Source organism: Parasteatoda tepidariorum, chromosome 8 (genome assembly GCF_043381705.1).
Source record: "Parasteatoda tepidariorum isolate YZ-2023 chromosome 8, CAS_Ptep_4.0, whole genome shotgun sequence".
Lineage (NCBI taxonomy): Eukaryota > Metazoa > Arthropoda > Arachnida > Araneae > Theridiidae > Parasteatoda > Parasteatoda tepidariorum.
Window position 1 is genome coordinate 1,791,436 of NC_092211.1, and position 26,599 is coordinate 1,818,034.

At 28.7% G+C, this 26,599-nt stretch overlaps 1 protein-coding gene across 2 annotated transcripts in view; it reads right to left on the bottom strand.

Annotated features, from left to right (window-relative positions):
- The window catches only part of LOC107436596 (uncharacterized), a 100,176-nt gene that overhangs the window by 62,616 nt on the left and 10,961 nt on the right, over window positions 1-26,599 (bottom strand). For both annotated transcript variants that reach the window (XM_071184100.1, XM_071184101.1), the window contains 8 exons: window positions 26,000-26,124; window positions 20,166-20,326; window positions 19,546-19,644; window positions 6,106-6,187; window positions 4,906-4,975; window positions 3,938-3,983; window positions 2,169-2,200; window positions 247-325 (listed from right to left, as the gene is read on the bottom strand). In XM_071184100.1, the coding sequence (XP_071040201.1) occupies window positions 247-325; window positions 2,169-2,200; window positions 3,938-3,983; window positions 4,906-4,975; window positions 6,106-6,187; window positions 19,546-19,644; window positions 20,166-20,326; window positions 26,000-26,124 (694 nt within the window). The remainder of the gene's footprint in view (window positions 1-246; window positions 326-2,168; window positions 2,201-3,937; window positions 3,984-4,905; window positions 4,976-6,105; window positions 6,188-19,545; window positions 19,645-20,165; window positions 20,327-25,999; window positions 26,125-26,599) is intronic.

Genomic DNA, 26,599 nt, shown 5'->3' on the forward strand with positions numbered 1-26,599 from the left:
AGCCATCACACGCCCAGCTATTTTTAAAAAAATTTTTTTGTAGCAATGCCGGTCTTAGTATGTTGCCCAGACTGGTCTCAATATACACATATATATTATATTATATTATATTATATTATACTATATTATATTATATTACATTACATTACATTTGCGACAAATATCGTGATCGCAATGTTCTCCGATTTCGAAATGAAGTTTGCTAAAAATTAAAAATGATTATGAAATATTCATGAAAAAACTCACTTCAAATTTAGGACTAGAGTTATATGTAGTAATTTCCAAGTTGCTCAGGTCAATAGAAATTTCAATCCACTCTGCAAACCTTAAAAATAAATAAATAGATGAAACTCAAGATAGTTAAATTTAAGTATTTAGTGTTTAATCGTCTTTGGTAATATACGTTTTTTTTAAAAACAATCCGAGTAAGAAATTAATCTTTTATTAATAAAGTCATTTTAGAACTCTAGCCGATTGCTTTTATTATCTATCTATCTATATAAAAATGAGTGTCTGTGCGTATGTCCTTATTAATATGTCTTATACCCTACAACCGAAATCTATGAAACTTGGCATATAAATAGTTCAAAGCACGAGGAAGATCACTGTCGACATTAGAGCATTCTACGACAATTAGTTCCAGCAGGGTGATCGAAAAACGAAGTGGAGTTTTCTGATTGGTTAAGCGTTCGCCATTGTTTTAAATTTAACGAATCAATTTCTACAAATTTCAAGATACACCAGTAATAATTGCTAGCTTTGATCAAAAAATAGTTTATTGCACGTATTTAAGTATTTAATTAGTTTATACTCGTTATGTCAGATGAATTCATTGAACATTATGTGGTAACACGCGTAGTTTACGTCATCAAATAAACTTTGTCTGATAGTTCTCACGAGTTCTTATTTTATTTATATTAGTTCTTTTAAAAGTGTTTTTAAGAATTACTTATTTAAAAGCAGTGGTAATGGAATAGAAAAAAATACTTATGTATTCAAAAGCAAAAATTAATGCGAAAGTGGTACTCATTCATTTTGTCTCCATGTATCGCAAATGTGAGTTAGTTCCATTAAAATGTCTTCCACGAACGCAAATTTCTCTCAATATTTCATCCAGGAGATCCTTTGTCTTCTGGATTGGGTTCAAAATTACAAGGCTGTGGATGTTAACGTTGGTAGTCGTAAACCCAAAATGGGGTCGGCTATTCAACGAAGGTTATAAAATTAAATATAATTTATTCAGAGCCGTTGGGGCTCAGGAGATAGAGCGTTCGCTTTCCTAATGAGGTGAGCCGTGTTCTAACCCCTCCGATGACTGGCCAATACGAATTCAGCACACCGACCACAGTGCTGATGTAAAATATCCTCAGTGTTAGATGTAGATGGATCATGGGTTAGAGACTCTTTGCCATCAGGCTAACCGTGGGTGGTTTGCGCGGTTTCCCTCTCCATGTAGCGTAAATGCGGGTAAGTGCCTTCAAAAAGTACTTTAAGGCAAATATTTTCATAAAATGCTCCAATAAGGAATTTGTTTTAATCCCCAATTTGAAGTTCAGGAGACTTTAATAAAAAGAAAGTAATAAGACTAAATTAAGAAAAACAAATTAGAATAAAAAAAGAGGAAATTATTTCAAGATTTTCATAAGTTTCGTTTTGCACACAATCGCTTAGTGCTTATTAAAAAATATTCATTCCAGTTACATGATTTTTTATACCGTGTAAGGAATGATAAGAACGGTAATCACAGGAAATGAAAAGTTTTATTATGAAATTTGATCCAGGTAAAAGGACGTCATGTATCGGTCAACGTTAATACGTAGATTACAATTTTTAAAAGAAAATAAATTCTATTGATTTCAAATTATCGATTTTATAGGTCGACAGTGTCGTATAATCACTGATATTTTTAAATATTATCTTTTGATTTCACGTCAGAAGTAAAGTTTAAAAAATATATACAACGGTGTTTTCAAAAATGTTTTTTAACCTGACAATTCCTCAAATATATCAAAATATATTTGGTTGTTGGGTAATTTATCATAATAGGAAACTATCTCTGAATTTCAGCATTTATATAATATAGTGGTGATTATAAATTAACCTGTAATATTAAAAACATATAAGTATCCCTCAATAAGAAATAATATGAAAAAAGTCTGTCCTCTTACATATTACTTTCTTCTTCATCACCACATCTCCCCTAAAAAGAAATTAAAGCAAAAATTTCTCCTAAGAAATTTTTTAAAATGGTTTGAAGAAAATTAAAAGAATAAACATAAAATGTAATCTTGTACATAAAAAAGACAAAGTTATCACTCCTACTTCTCTTGTACTTAGAAAGCTAAATATAGACTTTACTTTTAATTATTGATGCTGTTACTAATGTTACTTGTCAATATCAGCACGCCTGATATGGAAGACCAAACGAATTTAAAGGTAGGGGAGTCTTTCCCTTGAGTGGTTTTATTTATGTCAATTTCAGCAACACACACAGCCCGTTTTACAGGCCAATTCATTCATAAACCGATAATAATCTTGACCTTAGGCAGAGAACGATCAATCTTAAATTCCCTCAGTACTCTTTTAGAGGTATTTATTTGTTACGAAAGCTTAGAAGACTTTGTGTCTCCGACAGATTTAACATGTGCCAGTCGCTATTCAATACAAGGGAATGCTTCGACTGGTGGGATTCGAATATGCGATCTCATAAACACGAGCCTGGAACAGGCTACCCCAGCCTAACAGGTGGATATCCTTTTAACTTAGGATGCTGTTTTTCTCTTATTTTTCTAATCGTGCGCATAAAATTTGCAGCAATATAGGTGTTAAATAATATTGTACGTAGGTTTCGGTCATGATGAGCCATTATATTTTTGATGGTAACCAACACTCCAATGTAAGAACTCCGATGGTCCAATACAAGAATAGTAACTTGCTTTGATGGTTTGTCATGTTAAACAATCAGAAATGTCCAACATAGTTTCTTAGAAATCAAATATTGGAACGAACATGAATAACCAACATCCCAAAGTAGGAATTCGGAGTCATTTATAATGGTTCAGTATAAAAGAAATCGTTTTAATGTGGTATATTCCTGATAACCAACAAGAATTCCCGTTAAACCAGCATGGAAATGTATAGCTGGAACATTAATGTACTATCACGGATCATCATGGTTTGTCGGTCTATGAAAATCAAACTTCTCCTGATAGTTAATCATCCTAGTATTAAAGTATCATTTTCATTATGGTATGATGGAAGCTTGCTGGTATATCAGAAACCATGAATACGTAATGGAAAATGTTAGATGATGGTAACCAACAAATGATGTTGGATCATCACGAATAACACTGAAAGTGACATAAACCATCAAAATGATTTACGGAACCATCTAGAATCCTGACTTGGGTCAGAATATATCTAAAAAAACAGCAGTTTCAGTCCGTGGAAGACTTGAGATGATATTAATCTTTTCTTGAAGACCCAGAAAATGATTCGCAACATTGTGTGTTTCAGGTCGTACAGGATCAATATATTAACATCAGTGACTTTATTACGACTGGAGACACTTTCCCCCCTCTTTTTTACTTATCCGATTTTTTTCTTGCCAAGGACAGGTAGGAGATGAGTTACTGATTGTAAATGTGTGTTTCGATATAGCCTCTCTTAATATTGGTGTTTGGTTCTTAGTGATTTTCCCCGCCTCCAGATATGGCACAAAATCAAAATTGATTTTTTTTTCATGGTGCATTAGTAATCAGCGATCCTACAAACTTATTAAAGGCTTCATAGTATCAAAACGTTTAGACTTCTATCCAGTTTTTTTTATTCACACCATTATCCGGTTGTCCCTAGCAACAATTGTTTTTCCCAAATATGATTCCAATTTACATAATCTTTTAGAGTACTTTTGAAAAAAATGTTTGTTCATACTTACTTCACGAATTTCAGAAACATCCCTAGAAACTTCGTAGAACACGTCACTGCAAGAATTTAGAAAATAATACATATTTATTTCTTTAGTGAATAATCCTTTAAATGTAAATTACATTTTTATAACTCTATTTATATCTATATGTACAGTGAACACATGAAAAAGATATCACCCTGAACAATTTTCATTCTAATGATCGTATTTTCACGTAGTAAAGTTCAATCTTCTGGTTTCTGGGGGAAACACGTAAATGTGCGAATAAACGTTGCTTCGATATTGTGACTATAAAGTTAGTTTTCACTTTGAAATCGAAATTTCTAAACCAGATATTTTGAGTAAAGGAAATTGAATATTTTTTCTTATAAGTTTTGTTTCCACAATTTCAGTATCTTAAAGACCTTACGAACTCTGTTTAGAAAGAGAGTATCGAGTCAGATGTATGCAATAAAATAAATATGACAAATGTAACTGATAGTAATTGAAGAGCATGCAGAGTGTCCTTTTATGATATTAAATAAGTTTCCGTATGTATCGAAGTTTCAGGATGCTATTCGCAAATTATATTTATCTAAGAAAAAAACCCAAGTATCCTAACTATTTGGCAGATTGAGGCAATTTTTTGAAAAAAGGAATTCTACAATATACAGCATACTAATTCAACGTGTTTTTAAATATTACATAGTTCAATGTTTTTTTTAAATGCCACTGAACATCCAGCAATTCTATCAGTTATAGAAAAAGTAAAATTTGGCAAATTATTAAACCTTGTGAATGTACATTTGAATTATCATACAATCTATAATTCTTTAAGTACTTTATTTTTTGTTTCTCTAAGCTTTCTTACCTAGAACACTATCAAAACTGTAAAAATGATTATCTCTAAAATTTTGTATATAGTTAAAATTAATTAAATGTGGTGCATTGGGAAGGAATGGAAATAACAGAATGATATTTATTGGTTTAAAACTTACAAGCAGGCTGGTCCACAGTTTTTAATCTGGCAGTCAGAAATTTCTTTTGACATTTCTGGTGTGATCGTCTCTAAAATGAACAAAAATACTCTTTCATTACGTCAAACAATTACATTTTAATTTTATCAAAAATGAATTTCAACAGTATTCACTGGCACTGATACGAAAGTATAGTTTAAAAATGAAACCCTGTATTTCTGATAAACATAGGGTGTTTCGGAGCACATTTAAAAATGTAAAAACAATCAAATTAATGGCATCTAATATGGAATTCTATTGTAGATATTTATAAACTAGATAGCCTGATTTATAAGCTAGATATTTATTACTTATGCAACATACTTTTCAATTTAATGTTAATTACTAACTGTTCTATTAGCGTATCAAGGTATCGACCTTTTGGACATCAGATATTTTTTATATTTTTTTTCCGATTAGTTATAGCAAGAGCCGCTCGATATGGCAATCACTGACACATCAGGTGACTGCAAACTATGTATTGATGTAAAAACTATTTCCGGTCATATTCGAAGATAATTTTAATCTCTGTTAAAACAACGGAAGTCAGAGTTTTGCATTCCTCTTATGTATCCACAGGCCCACACTAGCTAAAAAAATGTCCCACTGATAGAGATGTGATAAAACACTGAAGTTTTACTATGGTACACCTGTTTCTTGGCTATATTACATCAATGTGCTTACGTACATGAAGAACATAATGTGCAGTGACATCTTGTATGAATCACATGATTCGCTGCACTATTGCCGTAGTAGCAATTCAAGGATCTGTTGTTGAAAAACAAAGAGCGTTGCTACTATCTGGAAGCAATTTCACCCTGCATAGCATAGAAACTCTTAATTCAGATAGGACACATGTAACCTTCTACTTGCTTCTCCTCAAAATTAAAAGTCTGCATGCGATTTTCAAGAGTTTACTCCTCTATTTTAATGTAAATTTTCTTACTATTGATCTCTTTTGTACCCTCTCGGAACTTGTTGGTCGATTTATGGAAGACTCTCCATGTGTTGGATCACTCTAATAATAAGCCTAAAAAAGTAATCAAAATATAAAATTTCTATGTTTTTCTATTTTTTGTTGCTTTGGAAATTGCACTATGGCGCACAATTTTAACCCAACACCGCATTGTAAAAGACTTAATTCATATGTGTTGTTTAGTTTCGTAAGTCAAACATACTCACGTTTAATGTTGAATCCTTTTTTATTTTGTGATGGTCCATAGGCAGTCAAAGTAATATTTGTATAGCATTCCTGAATGCACTCCTAAAGTTTAATTTAATATAAAAAGATTACTTTCTAAGCAGCGTGAGCAAAATATTTTAAATAACATATAGAAAACGAAGGAAAAAAAATCGTTTTGTTTTATTTTCTTTCCCATCCTTCAGTCCCCTCAGACCCATTTTTTGAAATAGTTTGTAAAAACTCTTTTTGAGCTCAAAGAGTAATTTGTTGACATCAATTGCTTTCAAGATTTTTTTTTCACTATTGTTGATGTCACTACAAAATACAAGAGATTTGTAAAAATTGTGATTATTTTTGCTCTGATATCTCACTTAACAGAATTTTTTTATAGTACAAGTTCTCCCATGAATCGCAGTCAAAAGCAGGCGGTATATATTTTAGGGGTCCCAATTTTGACGTTTTCGATGTATTTTTGAATTTTAAGATAGCTAATGTCTGAAAAGTTTTGTTTTAGTTTCCAGAATAGGAAACAAGAAAATTAATTTAAACAATTCGTAAATATTTGTCAATTTGAGTTTTTAAATTTTTTAAATTTTTGGACAGAGTTTTTCTAATATTTTTCTGAAAGCATCGCTCTTTTAAATTTCTTGGCTCCATGAAAATTTTGTCTTGAGACACTCTATTCTGAATAAAGAAAATCACGGTTATTCCATTATTTTTAAACATCCCATACTCTTGTTAGAAAATAGATTTCTTTAAAAAAAAAATATGGTTGACGTATTAGTAGTATACAGCGGCGGAAGTGACGTCATCGTGGAAAGACAAGGGGTGCTTAAAATATGTCGTAATCCAGAAGTTGCTTATTTCTGCCCGTGTGCTTATTTCTGCCCTGTTTTAATTTCGCTTTCTGTTTTTAATATAGTTTCGATTTTGACATTATTTTCATTTATTACAATTTTTAGGGTGGCAACACTTATTAATATTATTTTACTTGTTTAGGGTGGCAATACTTATTAGCTCTGCTATTTGGGATAAATCGCATATTATGAAGTAATTGCGTCATCTTTTATTATATAATAAATAAATGATATCATGCACAGGTTTTACTCTAGTGGAGCCGTCTATGTGGGAATGTTAGAAATAAAATAGCTTTAAAACTATTTTAATATTTAAATCTGTTTTATTATTTATTAAATCTAATTAAAGCTGAGGATCGAACTCATGCCAATCAAAAAGCCTTCGTGGGTCAGTAGTTGGTAATCATAACCACTGACGTACGAATGCTTGCTAAGATATGTGTAAATAAGTTAAGCTTTTGTCTTTTGAACACGTGGATAAATGAAAAGGATTTGATATTGATATCTTCCTACATTTTCATCGATATATTTTCACTTAACCTTTGACAGTTATTAAATAATTATTTCTGCCCTTGTTAAGGCTATTATAACTTTCTCTGGATCGCAACGGTACTGAACATACACGTGTTAAAGTTTGACGCGTTTTGGGAGAAATCATATATTATGAAGTAATGACGCCATCTTTTATTACATAATAAATAAATAATATTATGCATATGCTTTTACTCTAATGACGCCATCTACACTTAAATGTTAGAAAGAGAATATATTATTAACTCTTCATTTTAGTTATTTTTAACATTAATATAGTTGATATAAATGACAGTAATTATTATTAACCTATTTAATATTAATTAATACATTTTAAATAAGTAGATTCAATATTAAAATAAAAATTGTATTTATTATATATGTCTACTGTGAATATTAAAAGTATTAGAAATGAAGGTATATAATTTTAATCAAATAAATATTATATTATAAAATATTTATGAATCAAATATACAATTGTAGATGTTATTTTATTACCGCCGTCCGTAATTACGGCAATCAATGGACCGTTGTCATCTTGAACCCAGAAGACAAGGGAACTCCTAGATCTTTGGACAATATATGTCTTCGAAGAGGACTTTGTGAGGGTCCACGTTATATGAAGAGAAAAACCACGAAAACCTCCTACGTTTAGTCCGATGACAAGTAGGGGACTTGATTTCGTGAAAACTGGACAGATGGCTTTGGTTGCTTCGATTTTTTAGTCTTGCAAGAGCTCCAACACTTATTAATATAGATATTTAAGAAATATAAATTTTACTAATTTTATATTTATTTTATGAAATTAAATATTATCTAATTAAAAAACTAATATATAACAATATATCAAAGTTGTTTATTCATTCATATTTTTGAATACAATAATAAACTTGTTTCATCTTTAAACTTATAATTTATCAACTAACATAATTTAATTATTATATTAAAATACTTATTTTTTTAATCTCATGAAAAAATATTTGAATTAATTTTGTTTTCTATTAGAAAATGAATAACGACCTATTTACATTATATTATCAATTATATAATAAATTTCCTTACGATTTCAAATGAATTATTTTAAATCTAAGAAACACATAATGGGAATTTGTGCCTCTCCAAATTCATTTATATTCAAAGCATATTCCTTTTACTATTGTTTAATATTATAATAATCCTAATAACATACTTTATTTTCAAATTAGGAGTTAATTTAAAAGTATCTATAGCCTTTCTACATGAAAGTATCTATTTAAAGAATACTGATTACAAAACTTGAACATGATATCTATTTCTCAGAAAATTTTACAATGATAATTTCTGTCCGGGACGCATGTAAACACTCTTTACTCACGTAGTATCCTCAAGAGATTTTGAGCGCGCTGATTGGCTTTCTCGGCATTGCCTTCTGTTACATCTTTTTGTAGCTTCTCCCCTATAACATTTCTCTGTAGTTTGTCCTCAAAATGTAAATCAGTCATAAATCAGTTCCAGTATATTTTTCATACTAATTTTAAGACAAATGTTAAAGTTCTGTTCAAAAAATTAAATAGCGTCATTAATTGTATTTTAATAATAACACATTTATTTAAATCTAATTTGCTTTAAATTTTATTCTAATATTTTTCTTTATTTGTTTAAAATATTTTTTGTACGCTTCAGTATAATATTTTTTAATATTAATGTTATGAAATTTAGGTAAATGCAAGGTAAACCATCATGTTTTGGTAAAACATCAAATTAGTATAATAATAATTATTAAACATAAATATAAGTTTTATTAGCTAGCTTTTATGTAATGTATATATAAGAATTGATTAATATTCACATTGAATAGCATTATGAATATCCTTATGCACTTAAAAATTAAAATTTCTTACTTAAATTTATTAGTATGATTGCAGAACCACTCAGTTAAATTTGAATTTATTATATGAGATTTTAAAGTGTATATAAATAAATTTTTAAAATTATGTTCGATTATTTGAAAAAGATTTTATCATATCTTGGAGGAAAATATTCTGAAATGTTAAAAAAAAAATTTAATTATAATTCAGCAGAAAAATTTTAGAATATTCATAATTAATAAAATTTATTTTCTAGCAAGTATCATATAACAAGTTTATAAAGTACAATAATCTGATTTCCTTGTTGAATTTCTGTTCAACTTCACTTTTATAGATATTGTTGCTTGACAATCGGAATTTTTTGAAAAACTTCTTTTACATTTCTCCTGCGGCACTTTCATAAACGCACTGTTGGTGCCATTCAAATAATTTCCTCCAATTAAATAATAAAAAATTATATTTACAATCCAATAGATATGTACTAGAATTAAAAGATGGAATTATTTGTAAATTTATTCTTTTATTACTCATGGTATTAATTTAACGGACAATTCATAATCATTAACTTTTATTTTGATGGGAATTATCAAAAATTGCAATCAAAAACTAATAAAATAAGCATCTTAAAAGACAATTGTTTGACTTCTTAGATGTCAATTAATAGTTTTTCTTTATTATAAATCATTTAACCAATTAAAAAAAAACATTAAAATTAAGTTATAAATAGATAGGCATAATGTAGATCTTTTAGTTTAAATAATAATAGATGGCGCCACTTTAAATCTTAAATTTTATAATTTAATTTTAGTAATCCACAAGAAATAAATAAAATATTAATTTAATTCGATGAACATTAATTTAATTAAATAAATATCAAGTGAAAACTATTCAGTTTTCATTTTATAGTGAGTATAAGAATTAAGCAAGGCAATTAATCTCCGATTTCAATGTTATTCAATAAATCAGAGGGATATTAGCTTCATAAGAATTCATGCATGTAATAATCAAAAATTTAAAGAAAAAAACAATTCTCCCATGAAAATTAAATACAAAATTTTTCTTAAACTAACTAAACTATTACTTACCTACAAACAAATCTTTGTCTATGAGGTTTGGAAGTTCTAGAATTCCATTTCGCATTGTTAAGTACCCCAAATTCTATTACCCACTTGTTGCAATCGTTTAAATTTAGAACATTGCTCCTACGGGTAATGGTATTTGGGGAAATATATTCTGCTTCATTTTTAAATGAAGAAGGCAGTTTCTCTGTTGAAAAAACTGACATTTCAAGTTTGTTCACAAAAGCTGGAGTATGCTGAAAATAACAAGCACCGCAGAATGAAACAGCCATACGTCACAGATGGCGTTGCCGAGAAAGCCAATCAGCGCTCTCAAAATCTCTTGGGGATACTATGTGTGTAAAGAGAGTTTACATGCGTCTGGCATGTTTGGGGTTTATCCACGTTTTAACAACTAGTCATAATACAAAGTAAAGCATAGTGCTTTACTGATTATAGAACGTGGGAATACAACTATTTCTCATGAAATTCAATTCAATTACCAGCACATTTAGATGTAAGTAAAAAATTGTGTAGTAAAAATAAAATTGTTAAGAAACCTATGACGTATGTTCGCAGAAGTGCTTGGGTGAAACTTTAAATAAAACGTTATTTTATTAAAATATATTTTGTCTTTACTGATCATTTTCACAGGTGAAAATGTTTATATTATCAAGAAAAAATTACACCCTTTAATAATTTATACAATTTAGATGTAAATAGATAATTGTATAGTAAAAATAAAATTCTTAAGAAACCTATGATGTATCCCATGATATATGCTCGCAGAAGTGGAAACTTTAAATAAAACGTTATTTTATTAAAATATATTTTGCCTTCTTGATCATTTTCACAGGTGAAAAAGTTTATATTATCAAGAAATATTACACCCTTTAATAATTAATACAAAAAGTTTCTGAAAAATATAGAATTTTTCGAAAAACTACACCCTTTAATAATTAATACAAAAAGTTTCAGAAAAATATAGAATTTTTCGAAAAACTAGAAAATTATTACAATAATAAAAATATTTTCTGAAATATTAGAAATTTTTTCTCAATAATAAAAACATTTTCTGAAAAACTAGAAAATTTTGTTAAAAAGTTTGAAATATTTTTTACAAAACTAGCAGATTTTTTAACAAAAAAATAAAAAATATTTTCTTAAAAGAGAAAATTTTTTTGTAAAAATATAAATATTTTTTTAAAAGATAGAAAATTTTGTTAAAAAGCTTGAAATATTTTCATAAAACTAGCAAATTTTTTAACAAAAAAATAAAAAATATTTTCTTAAAAGAGAAATTTTTTTTGCAGAAACAAATATTTTCTAAAAAGACAGAATTTTTTTAATAAAAATAAAAATATTTTCTGAAGTATTAGTAAGTGTCCCTCAATAATAAAAATATTTTCTGAAAAACTAGAAAATTTTGTTAAAAAGTTTGAAATATTTTTACAAAACTAACAAATTTTTTACAAAAACAATAAAATATTTTCTTAAAAGGGAAATTTTTCTGCAAAAGCATAAACATTTTCACAAAAGATCGAAAAATTTTTATAAAAATGAAAAATATTTTCTGAAAAACTAGGAAATTTTGATAAAAAGAAATAAAAATGTTACAGTATTTCACAGTTCGTTAAGATTTTAAAATGATAATTTTAAGTTAGATCAATAAATATTTTCAATAAAATCATTTTAACATTATTTTAAATCATGAAGACAGGAGAATCCGTTGGTTCTATAAACCATCCAGACTGCTGGACGAGGACACATATTTTAATACTCCTCATATACAGAATTATTTTAAAAGTTATCACATATTCGGAAGCACCTTTTCTGTACATACATCATAGTAAATGTCATTTTGGGGATATTTTGTGCAAATAGGTAGTTTAAGAAAAGTATGAATGCAGATGTGAACCACAATGTATTTTTTAACTAAAATATTGAATAAAGTGAAATGAGTGGAGTGAATTCTCATAGGCTATTAAAAAAGTAAACGCAAATTACTATAAACATATGTCAGTTAAGTAATTATTCAAACAAAATTTAGAAGATCCTGAAACAAATCATTTTCAAATATAGTGTTGAAATCAGTGTGGTTGAAATAGCTGATTCTATTAGAAACTACTAAATTGTAGAAACAAAGAATAAATTTTAATATTAACTGAATTAGAAATAATCCCAAACCGAATGAATTGTACTTTTAAATCTGTGTATAATATTAGTTCATAAGAAATAATGGATTTTTTTTAGTAATAATTTCAACGGAAAATGCCAAATTATTTCCCTTGTGATCAAAAATATCTAACGTACTTTTCTTTGTAGGAAAATAGTTTAGAAAAGTGAAAGTTTTAAACATGAATCTCTACTATTAAGTGTAAGATTCATGTAGATTTCGAGTCTAAGATACGATTATTAATGTTTAATTATTTGAAAAATGTTTTCAGCCCCATTTAAAAAAAATGGCTTTGTAATGAAATATAAACGTGGAAAACACATTGGCTATCAACTAAATTTTTCGTACATTAAGGGAAAGAAACGAGAAACTAGAAAAGTTTTTTTTCGTTTAAAAATGATATAAAATTATAATATAATATTTTTTTGTGATATAATATTTAAAATTAAGACATTTAAACTTGAGTTCGAACAACATGTGCTAAATAATATTTACATTAAAAATATGATGTTTAAATATTATAAATTATAAAATATTTTCCTGAAAGTAGAATAATAGATTAGTAAATTACGCAATAATTTAATTATGTAAGAGTTTCCTTCATTAAAAGCAAATGACGGAAAATTATATGAATTCTGATACGAAAAACAAAACTAATGTGTGTTGTTTCTATTATTTATAACATCATTATTTTCTAATATTAACTTGAATCACACTTACACTACTCCGTTACTCCGGTAACTCACATTACTCCAGTTCACTATGTTAAAAGACTTTCAGGAAAATATTCTATAATTTATATTTCAATATTACATTTTTAATGTAAATATTTTTTCGCACTTGTTGTTCGAAATCAAGTTTAAATTTCTTAATTTTAAATATGTTTGAATATTTTTCATCACTTTTTAACGAAAGAAAACTTTTCTATTTTCTCGTATTTTTCCCTTAATGTACGAAATGTATATGAGAAGTATTGATAGCCAATGTGTTTTTCGTGTTTATATTTCATTACTAAGCCATTATTTTTTTTTAAATGGGACTGAGAACATTTTTCAAATAATTAAACATTAATAATCGCATCATAGACTCGAAGACTACACGAATCTTACACTTAATAGTAGAGATTCATGTTTAAAACTTTCACTTTTCTAAAATATTTTCCTACAAAGAAAAGTATGTTTGATGTTTTTGATCACAAAGGAAATAATTCGATATTTTCCGTTGAAATTATTACTAAAAAAAAATTCATTATTTCTTATGATGTAAACTAAAATTATACACAGATTTAAAAGTACAATTCATTCAGTTAGGGATTATTTCTAATTCAGTTAATATTAAAATTTATTCTTTGTTTCTACAATTTAGTAGTTTCTAATAGAATCAGCTATTTCAACCACACTGATTTTAACACTATATTTGAAAATGATTTGTTTCAGGATCTTCGAACTTTTAATTGAATAACTACTTTACTGACATATGTTTATAGTTCTTTGCGTTTACTTTTTTAATAGCCTATGAGAATTTACTCCACTCATTTCACTTTATTCAATATTTTAGTTACAAAATATATTGTGGTTCACATCTGCATTCATACTTTTCTTAAACTATCTATTTACACTAAATACCCCCAAAATGACATTTACTATGATGTATGTACAGCATAGGCGCATCCCAATATGTGATAACCTTTAAAATAATTCTGTATATGAGGAGTATTTAAATATGTGTCCTCGTCCAGCAGTCTGGATGGTTGATAGAACCAACGGATTCGACTGCCTTCATGATTTAAAATAATGTTAAAATGATTTTATAGAAAATATTTATTGATCTAACTTAAAGTAATCATTTCAAAATCTTAACGAACTAGGAAATATTGCAACATTTTTATTTCTTTTTAACAAAATTTCCTAGTTTTTCAGAAAATTTTTTTCATATTTATAAAAAATGTTCGATTTTTTAAGAAAATATTCTTGTTTTTTGTGGAAAATTTTCTCTTTAAAGAAAATATTTTTTGTTTTTGTAAGAAATCAGATAGTTTTGTAAGAATATTTCAAACTTTTTAACAAAACTTTTTAGTTTTTCAGAAAACATTTTTATTATTGAGAGAAACTTTCTAGTATTTCAAAAAATATTTGTATTTTTAAAAAATTTCTATCATTTGAGAAAATATTTATGTTTTTGCAAAAAAATTTCTGTTTTAAGAAAATATTTTACTGTTTTTGTAAAAAATTTGCTAGTTTTATAAAAATATTTCAAGCTTTTTAACAAAATTTTCTATTTTTTAAAAAAATTTTTATGTTTTTACAAAAAACTTTCTCGTTTAAGAAAACATTTTTACTTTTTGCAAAAAATCTGCTAGTTTTGCAAAAATATTTCAAACTTCTTAACAAAATTTTCTAGATTTTTCAGAAAATATTTTTATTATTGAGAGAAACCTTCTAATATTTCAGAAAATATTTTTATTTTTGTAATAATTTTCCAGTTTTTCAAAAAGTTCTTTGTATTTTTCTGAAACTTTTTGTATTAATTATTAAAAGGTGTAATTTTTTCTTGATAATATAAACTTTTTCACTTGTGAAAATAATCAATAAAGACGAAATACATTTTAATAAAATAAATAACATTTTATTCAAAGTTTCACCCAAGCACTTCTGCGAGCATACATCATAGGTTTCTTAACAATTTTATTTTTACTATAAAAATTATCTAATCTTATTAATAATACTTACAGCCATTTATATCAACTACATTAATGTTAAAAATGATTATAATGAAGAGTTATTAATATATTCTGCTTCTAACATTTAAGTATAGATGGCGCCATTGGAGTAAAAGCATGTGCATGATATTATTTATTTATTATGTAATAAAAGATGACGTCATTACTTCATAATATACGATTTCTCCCAAAACGCGTCAAACTTTATCACGTGTATGGTCAGCACTGTTGCCATTTTTTAATAACTGTCAAAGGTTAAGTGAATATATATCGATGAAAGTGTAGGAAGACATCAATATCAAATGCCTTTAAATTATATACGTGCTCAAAATACAAAAGTTAACTTGTTTACATATATCTTAGCAAGCATTCGTAGGGCAGTGGTTATGATATCCAACTACTGATCCACGAAGGCTTTCTGATTGGCATAAGTTCGATCCTCAGCCTTAATTAGATTTAATAAATAATAAAACAGATTTAAATATTAAAATAGATCTAAAGTTGTTTTATTTCTGGCATTCCCACATAGATGGCGCCACTAGAGTAAAGCATGGGCATTATATCATTTATTTATTATATAATAAAAGATGACGTTATCACTTCGCAATATACGATTTTTCCCAAACATCAAAGTTAATAAGTATTGCCACCCTAAACAAGTAAAATAATAATCATAAGTGTTGCCACCCTCAAAATAATAATAAATGAAAATAATATCAGAAACGAAAGTATATTAAAAACAGAAACAGTACATTTAAAACAGAACAGAGCTAAAACAGGGCAAAAATAAGCAAGCGGGCAGAAATAAACACACGTGCAGAAATAAGCAACTTCCGGTTTGTTGGCGGGCAGAAATAAGCAACTTTTAGTTTATGAAACATTTTCCTTTCAGCCCGGGAAGAAATAAGCACCCCTTACCTCCATGATGACGTCTTTTCCGACGCTTATACCTCGCTGTTTACTACTCGCATTCCATTTCGTACTGTTGTCAGAGATGAAGCTAAATTACCTATTAAAGCTAAATTAAGGTTTTTTATATTTTAAACTAGACAACAGAATTAATCAAATATTTTTAATATGTATAAGCTTTTAATATTATCCATTTAATTACCAGCTTTAAATATAAATTTTAAAGTTTCATAAAGTAATTGGTTTAACCGTTTGAGTGTGAAGAGTTTTCTTATATATATATGCAAATAGTGCGGAATGAAATGCGTAGTAATTTTTTTGGAGAACAATATAAATGGTTATAATTAACACTAATTATTATGTATCAAGTAATTTTTACAAATAAAAATATTTTTTATTCTCAGTTATTACATTTTCGTAACAAAACAAGGGAAGCGCTATGGCTCTTCTCCGCATTTTTGGCACATAACAAGCGAAGCGCAATAGCACTTCGCCGCACTCAAACGGTTAATATTAAAGTTTGTTTTGCCATTTTTCTGAATTGGAATTTTATATATACTAAAACCGTATATTTTATTCCTGACCGCAAATTCTTTCAAACCTTACTATTACCATTTTATTTTCATTCGCTCGTGTGTGCTGCGACAAGGAAGGAGTAGTAGGCGAATTTGCAAACTTTTAAGTTCCTAACTTTTAAAAAATAAAAAAGTTTTTCGTTCAAAAAGAATTCTCATGTGAAAGAAAGAGAATAAAATGATTTTTTTAACATACTTATCAATGGCTACAGAATCATACTATATCATCACTGGTTATTTTGCGGAAAATATAAAAGTTAGCACTCATTACAATCTTTGAGAGTTGTTATTATCTATTTCTGAGACATTCTCTTACAGTCCAATGTGTGTCCGACTGTTTCAATATTTGGAACATTAATGGTTGAAATAGAAAATAATCTAAAAAATAAGAGATAATTCAGTGTCGGAAACAATTAGTCGCTAAAATGGACGACGACCTTGAAGAAAGTTAACACAATTATTTCATTTTCTAGTTTTTTTCTAATATTTTTAGTCCCGCAGTTGACTGATAGTTAAGACACGGTTCCCAGCAGATCACCGAAGTCAAGCATCACTGGTTGCGATCAGTGTGCAGGTGGGTGACCACTTGGATCAGTCTGCGTAGGGACTGAGGGTGTGCGGTATTGGTCCTCGTTAAACTGTGCTACCGTAAAGTGCTCGACTTCGCGCGCAGGCCGTCGGGCTACCGAAGCGGGGGTACCATCCCCTCTGCAGAGGAACAAAATTGTGATGGCATGTCTTCGGATCATCCTCAGGGATGTTTCCCAGACCGTCGCTAATAGCCCATTGTGCAGCTCAAGTGCGACGTAAATGGACAAATCAAATCAATTATGACCGTCATGAAACAGCCGTGCCAATTTTGGCTTTACTACTGCTAATGTTCCCATCAAGAATACAAGGAAACTCTTGGATCAAGTATTGGGAGAAATGATGGAACTAAATTTTGATGAAGCTAAATCACACTGCCTTACATGGAGAGGAAGAGCTCCCATGGTTAGCTTGATGGTCAGGGAAAACTCCCACCCATTTCCCGTCCAAAACAGAGGATATTTTACTTTAACACTGTGAGCGGTGCGAGCCGGTTGCAGAATTCATGTCGACCATCCATGTCTGGGATTTGAACCCAGTTCAAATCCTTAGCGCTCTTGTCGCTTATGTCACTTACATATGAAACTTTTCATTTGATTTTGTAACCGTAACTGAACAGCCGACTCAACATAATATAAATGATATAGGAAGCTATTGGTGATTCGTAAAGAGTTAAGTAATGGTTTGTAAACATAAGATTATTTATTTTCAGCTGTTACAATCGTCCCTTTATTTATTGTTACAATCGTCCCAAAGACGCCATTTCAGCTTCATTTGTTAAAAACAATGCTAGTTAATTAACAAAACTAATCTTTTTTTTCGAAATGTTAATTAAGGTGTCCACTAACATATTCGGTTAATAATTTTTATTTGTTTAAACAAAATTACTTTGTTCCAATATAATATTCTAATACCAAAAAAGTACTTACGTAGCGTAAAAATATCTTTTGAGATGTAACTCTTTCAAAAGTACATAAAAATGGTTGCTAGCAGGGGTGTACATGTAGATTTATTAAATACACCTTGTGCGCCACCTAGGAACCAAATCTAGAACGCGGCACTTGAAATTTTTGCTCTGTTACAATCGTACCCTGTTGCAACTGACCCCACTCTCCCCGACTTTCGAGAATCGAACACAAGACGTTTAGAAAATCGGCCTAGTGCCCTACCAACGGCTATCCTGGCCCTACTTATGTAACTTTTTAACAGCTGATCCAGTTTTTGGTTATAAGACTTTTAATGTTTAACTCCATACCCTTGTAATTTTGAACCTAATCCAGAAGACAGGGGAACTCCTGGATTAAGTATTGGGAGAAATTTCCTTTCGCGGAGGACTTTTTTGATGGAACTAACCCGCTTCTTCGTTATATTGAGAAGAAGACCACGAGACCCTCCCACGGCTAGTCTGATGGCACAGGGACTCCTACCCATGATCTGCCTACCATTGAGGACATTTTACGTTAGTACTGTGTTCGGTCCAAGCCGAATGCGGATTCGTATTTAATAGCTATCGTTGGGATTCAAACGCAGTTCTCCTTATTGGAAAGCGAAAGCTCTATACCCTGAGCCATCGTGACTTTACGTATGTAACTTTTCTTTTGTAACTGCCGTTGAACAGCCGACCCAATTTTTGATCAAGTTTGCTTCAAATCAAACTACTTTTTAAGGTAGAGAGTGCGTTTTTTGTTTTTGCAGTGGTGCCATCTATGTCTAAGGATGCACACGTCACAGCTAGTTTTACGAAATCCAATCATGATCCATTCATTCATCTACAGATCGTATTTTTGATATGAAGCAGAGAATGATTAATCTTCAGGTCCATATCCCCTATGTATTGATTTGTTATAGGAACTCGGAGGCAGATTTAAAGAGCACCAGTCATAACTTAATAGACTTTAGGCGGCGGGATTCAAAGTCGCGTTTTCATACTAACCAGGCTATTCCGTCCACAAAATATAATGAATTGTGATAAGTCTGAAAACTAATTCGAATCTTAATAACGAAACTTTCTAGAATACCAAACCTGTTCCCTCACATCTTAAACATATGCACCGGTAGTTTTTAAAGATTCGTTAAGGAGAAAGAAAGCTTATTGTTTACAATCGGTTATCCATAATTTGTTTTTCATAATAATTAAAATATAGCATTATTGAACAGGAAGTAAAGAAAAGATTCTTACTCTTTCATTTGTAGGTCCATGACCTCCTCTTGCTTTCCATTTTTCTATGTAATCAATGCAATTTGTGTCGTATGGATAAGGAAGGAGATTCTTTTCGATCTAAATATTTGTTAATTATTTTCAACTGTGCAGTATAAAACATATAACAATTGTGAACTTTGTGATTGAAGCACATTTTCTTCACCATTGTTATTACATGATTATAAGGTATTGAGTCTTTTTATTTATGGGACAGTTAAAAGAGGTATGTTTCACTGGTTGGTTTACCCTATATTACTTTTGGAAGATGAGATTGAAAAACATAATTTGTCCTGTTTCAGAATAAAAGAAAATATATAGAAAAATATTATACATTTTTCAGGTTTTTTTTGAGTGAATACTTTCTCGAAACTTCGAATTACGATTTATATACCTTTTAGTGTATAATAATGACTTTTCGTGACCTCTCGATTGCACAACACTAGTCGTTCAGTACACTCCTTAGTAAGACTGTAAAGTTTATCCCGTTTGTCTACAGTGTGAAGAGTGGGTTATTATTATTGCTTGTTTGAAAATTAAAGATTAAATTAATTATATCAAACTCAGTTTTATGCAAAGATAATGAAATTTATTTTAATTACTTTTTTCAAGCGAAAAGTATACTTTTTTCCCAGCTCCATTGAAAATCCTTCCTCGTAGGGATCTATTAACTGTCGAGAATTGTGAAATGAGATTTGTGCTTTTGTTTTATTGATAAATGGCGGATGTCTCACTGGGTCAAGGTTCAATGTAGAGGTAAAATCTGAAAATTTACAAAACTTTTATTGCAACACCAACAAATAAAGATAAAAATTTATAGATTCAAATGTTACAATTAATTTCTAAATTAATTGTAACATACGAATATTGCAATTAACTTAGTCTTTTCTTTAAAGAAATACTATATAAATTTTTTTTCTATTTTATTACGATCGTAGAGTAATATATTTATAAAATTAAGTCGGTTAAGTTCATAGTTTGAAAATATTATCGAAGAAAAATTGCTTTGTTTGTGATAACGAATAACAGTTGGAAGAATCCCTTTAAAGTTACTTCTCGAAAACCTCTTCGAAAAGAGAAGGCAAATTGTATTTTTAAACATGTTATGCGTAAAAAAAGTAACATTAAACTTGTAGCTTGTAAATATTTTTGTGATTTTACCCAATAATTGAATTAAACTTTGTAAGCCTATTAAATATTTATGGAGATACAGACATTTTTATAAAAATACTTATATTTGTCATGCGTTTTTCAGCTGTAACTTTAACAATATACATAAAAAAATTAACAACATTTTTAGAGCAGTACAAATTGTTTAGAAAATTTGTTCTTTAAAAATTAAAGAAAGAAAATCTCGTTAAAAATGTTGCTGAGTATAAGTAATTAAAGTAATTGTTTTATACTGCGCATGCGCGGAAAATTTAACATTTTTTTTAATAACATTTTAGTGAATCGTATTTGGCAACTAATGAAAAAAGTCCAATTTAAGCATTTAAAAAGTTTCAAGTAATTTATTAATTTGCTTTTGTACTTTTTAATCTTTTCGTACTTTTTTTTGAACTTTTGTACTTTTTGTACTTAATCAAACTTTTGATTACATCAGAGTAAAGCGAAAATGTAATCGATTACATTTTTCAATTACAGTAATCAATTACTTGTAATCATGATCACAAATTTTGATTACAACTGTAATCGTGATTACAATACTCGATTACAGTAATTAATTACTTGTAATCATAATCACAAACATTCATAATTTTGATTACAACTGTAATCGTGATTACATAACCAATTACTCTAATCAATTACTTGTAATCGTGATTACAAGTAATCATAATATATGATTGCATATAATCATGATTACATGTAATCATGATTACACCTAATTTGATTACATGTAATTATTATTACATGTAATCTAAATACACAATTACAAGACTATTGTATTCTTATAAATGATTATATCTTACAGCAGATAGTATAATGTATCTTATAATGATACATTTTGAACGTATTTAAATGTATTACATTTTGTACGTATTTGTATACGTAAAAATGAATGTGACTAAAATGTATGCACCTATGATTTTATCTAGAGCATATGTACAGATATTTTAGTAACTCACACATGTACATACACTTATATTGGACGTATAAAATATATGTACGTTAGTATATAGCCAATAATTACGTATGTATGTGCAAACAATGTAGACATGTACATTTATACACTATGAATATATGCATTTTATGCAAATATTTGTGTATGTAAAATGTTTATCTATGTTCATGTACGCCTGTATATACAAGTATTTGTTGTTTGTACAAGCATACATACATTATCTGTATAATATATGTCCCATGCATGCAAGTGTAATTTATTTATGAACAATATATGTACATGTACAATATAGGTATATATATACAATATATGTATATATGTACATGATATGCATGTCCAATGCATGGATGTACATATACACAATATGTTCATGCTCAATGTATGTATCTAAATATGCATAATACATTTGTTAAAGATAGTGCGAACATTGGACACATTTATATTTTACATATATTCATACATACATTCGACATGCATATATTGTACAGATGTACATAAATACATTCGATTTGCATAACGTATGTACATACACACATTTGAGATGGATATATTGTACAGATGTATATACATATAGTGTAAAGATGTATATTCATATAATATACATATGATGTAATGAACATATAATGTACATATGTGTGCACGTATACAGCACATATGTGCATAAATATATTGGACATAATTCTTTCGCACAAATTTTACGTTTGTACATGCATGCTATCCCAATCTATGCAATGTACAATGTATATATGTCCAATGAATGTATCCACGCATGTACAATGCACGTATGTTCCATGTATGCATATCCATATGTACTATATATGCGTGTACAATGCATGAATGTATGTACATACATTGCACATATGTACATACATTACACTTATACATATGTACATTACATTTATGTCTAAATATGTGTACAATGCAATAAATAAAATGCGTATTAGTTAACTTATGACTCAAGCAAGTTAAATGACAAAATCAAACAATATTTAAACTTGCTTTTCAGCTTTAATTGTTCTATAGCATTTTAAAATTCTTTGAATAAAAAATTACTTTCAGGTATTTTCAGGAAATCTTTGACAATACAGATTTATTTTTTTATTACATAATACATGATTCATAGAAATTTTTTAAATGGCAAAAAAAGGCAAATTTTATATGTAGAAATAATATTTGGAAATTCAAAATAAGATTATCGTTTGCTTTATAAAAAATATGAGGTCAAGTTTTACATATCTTAGAATAAATTTTAAAACAAACTTTGATAACTTTACTTAGATAAATTTTTTGATGTATACAATGTACGTATATATTGTAATTACGTATATTTAAATGTACGCGTGAAATTACGTACTTGAAATTACGTGAATACTTGAAATTACGTACATGTATGCGTTGAATGCATATACGTACATTGTACTTATAACTATTTTTTGTACATCCATACATTACATGCGCATAAGTATTAACAAAGTATGTAGTTATACAACTACATACGTACGTTGCACATAAGTACATACGTTGCGTGTACATATACGTGCTATTATCACAAATTTATGCAATGTATGTACTTACGCATATAAATGCATGCATACGTATGGAAATTGTTTCACGTACGTTCATACATATGTTGTCTATGTACACAAACATACGAAGCATTGCATTCGCATAAAAACAAACATACATGAGTACATGTATCATAAATGCATAATTATGTGCACTGAGCATATGCGTATGGTATTATGTATATTTCAATGCAATTATGTACATTGTACTTACAAACGTTTGTGAATTTATTGCGTGTTTATGATATATATACGAATCAAAAATTGTACGTACATGCGTGCGTATTTTCTATGTACATAAAACTATGCATCCCCAAACATACTTACATAATGTATTTGCATATAGTATGCAATTGTAATTAATTGTAATTGTGTTCATTACAAGTAATCACAATTACTTGTAATCTAGACTACATGTAATCAAATATTTTGATTATTTGTAATCATGATTACCCGCAATCGTTTTTGTTGCGAATACTTGTAATCGCAATTACTTGGAATCATGATTACAGTTGTAATCAAAATTTTGATTACAGCTGTAATCAAGATTACAAACAATTGATTACTGTAATCAATATTGTAATCATGATTACAACTATTATCAAAATGTTTGAAAATTGTAATCACAATTACAAGTAATTGATTACTTTAATCGACTATTGTAATCGCGATTATAAGTGTAATCAAAATTAAATTATCTTGTAATCTTGAATACAAGTAATTGATTGCTCTAATCAAAAAATGTAATCTATTACATTTGTGTCCAACTCTGATGTGTAGTGCTTGTAACAGCATTACGGAAATTGATAGAATTGCCTCAGTTAACTAAGAGAGGAAAATTATTTTTTCCGTTCGTCATCCAAGAAGTTAACTTAAGATCTCTGTGGGTGAAACCATCAAGAGAGATCCACCAGTTTCTTCTAGCATCTAATGTTTGAATCTCAAGTGAATATGTTGATAAAATTATGAATAACTCTTGTGACGTGCCTCTTTTTATCTAAACAACAATAGCACAAACCCGCTCAACCTTGAATTAATCCTTCTGGGACGAAAGATTTCCGTAGACTTAAATCTTTCTTATCTTCAACATTTAAGAAATTCTTAACCTTCATATTTCAAGGTCATCCTTAATGAACTTTGAACCATATCGCAATGTACGTCATAATTCATTGATTATTTTTAAATTCAATAATTACAACATCACAAATACCCTTGATACCTTTGAGTTTCTTTGAAAAAGTACAAAAACAATTTAAAGTTGCTTGAAATTTCTTAAATATTTAAGGTAACCAAATTGGACTTTTTCCATTAGATAAGAAATAAGATTCACAGCAAAACTATAATGTTTTATACATTTTTTACGCGCATGAGCACCAAAAAAGAGCTAGTTTAATTACTTACAGTTTTCAGCGTATTCTTTTCAAATTTTAAAGCAAGAATATTGTACTTAATTTTAAATTACTTTAAGAATGTTGTTAAATTTTATCGAATATTTTTAATGTTATAGAATAAAAGGTTAGACAAAAAATTTATTAATGAAAATATCCATATATCCATAAAAATCTGAGCTAGGAGTACGAAATATTATACAATTATGGCATAAATTAACCAGAATAATTTTTAAAAGTAGCAATAAATTTAATGCCACAATTATTTGCCCAGGTGTTCAAAAACAATATTTTCCTCTTGTAATTCATTGTCGGTCCCTCTAACCTTTAAATCTTTAAAGCATCATTGATAAGTAAGATAAATGGCATGATTTAAACATTTCTGGAGTTATGAAATGTTTCTTGAATCATTTCGTGAGAAATATGAAAAAAATATATTAGTATCGAAATATTTCCATTATTTTGTCCCACCTTTTTATAGGTACTATTCTACCAAAAATGTGTAAATTAAATCCTTTCTTCTTTTAAAAAGGAAAAGGAACCTCTATTTAAAGACCCTGTGATAATTTCTTAGTAATCATTATATATTTTTCCCTAAAAATCAGCATTTTTTGAGAGAAAAGAATGAAAAAATGAAAGAAAAAAACATTTGTTAAAAAAATATATTATTACTGCAATTTTATTTAAAAACATTAACATATTAATCTTAGGATTGCATATTTTGTTTATATATTATTCGTATGAGATAAATTTGACTGATTACTGATTTCATTACTGATACATTACCATTACTGATACAAAAAACAAATAAAATAAAANTCTTGTATTGATACTTTTTTCTGAAATTTCTGCTGCTTCTTAGCGCGTTTTTTTCAAAGAAGTTTTATCCTTTTGATCTTAATTATTTGTGTTTTCTTTCAGTATTACCATTACTGATTTCAAATCTGTAATTGGTATCCATTACCAAGCCACTGTTATTTTAAGTTACATTTTTCGTCTCTTTTTTTTAATGAAACGTGCAAGTTTAAAAACATTCGATAAAACAAAGGGTTGCATAAATGTTGTGACAAATGTCTAGGGTAGTTAATGCACATCATCAGGAGTAAAATTTTATAAGAACCCACGCCCTGCAAATCATCGTGCGTGGTTAGGGCTGCTTCCTTATTATAAGCTAATTCTTCTTGTGCTTTTGAACAGTTTATAATAAGCCTAGCCACGTACAATGACATTTCTCGAATAGAATTCTTAGAATAAAAATGCTGATTAGCGAGAGTATCTTTCTTTCTCAAAAACGTCTTAGGCAAAGCTAAATTCATGAAAAAACTATGCTCTGATTCCAGAAAATTGATAGAATTACTTACAAGCCCCGGCAGGTGCAGTTTCTGAGCTGGTGTTAGGCTTTCCAATCATAGAATTGAAAGTAAAACAGGAACTGACAATTGGGGACTCAGTTTTTGGACTAAACTCTGAGCGTGTAAAATAGTACCTAAAAAGCAATATGATCATGTGAGTAAACATTAATTTCCAAATTTAGCATTCAAGTACTATTACTTATGATTATCGTGCCAAAGTCACTTAAATGTAAAGTCTACTTCAATAAATAAACACTTATTACATTGGAAACGATTTTTTTAAAAAGGAAATCATTCTCCCTTTAGCCCGTTGTAAGCCAAGGGGTCATGGATGTTGAGGTTCCACAATTTTATGAGCAACGGCATGACTATGGCAAATTTTGTCCTCAAGCCTTTACTTTCCAGGCAAGATGGTACACATTGTTCTGAAGCTTGATGGGATTTAAGCCTCCACTGGATCAAATCTTAATACCTACGGATTTGCCTCAGTGCCTTATAGATGTGTGCAAAAAATTCAAATTTAATTCACAAATTTAAAAAAAATATTGAAATATTAATGATTAACATTTAAGTGCTCTATCAGAAATTAATTAGTGAAAATTAAAGCAG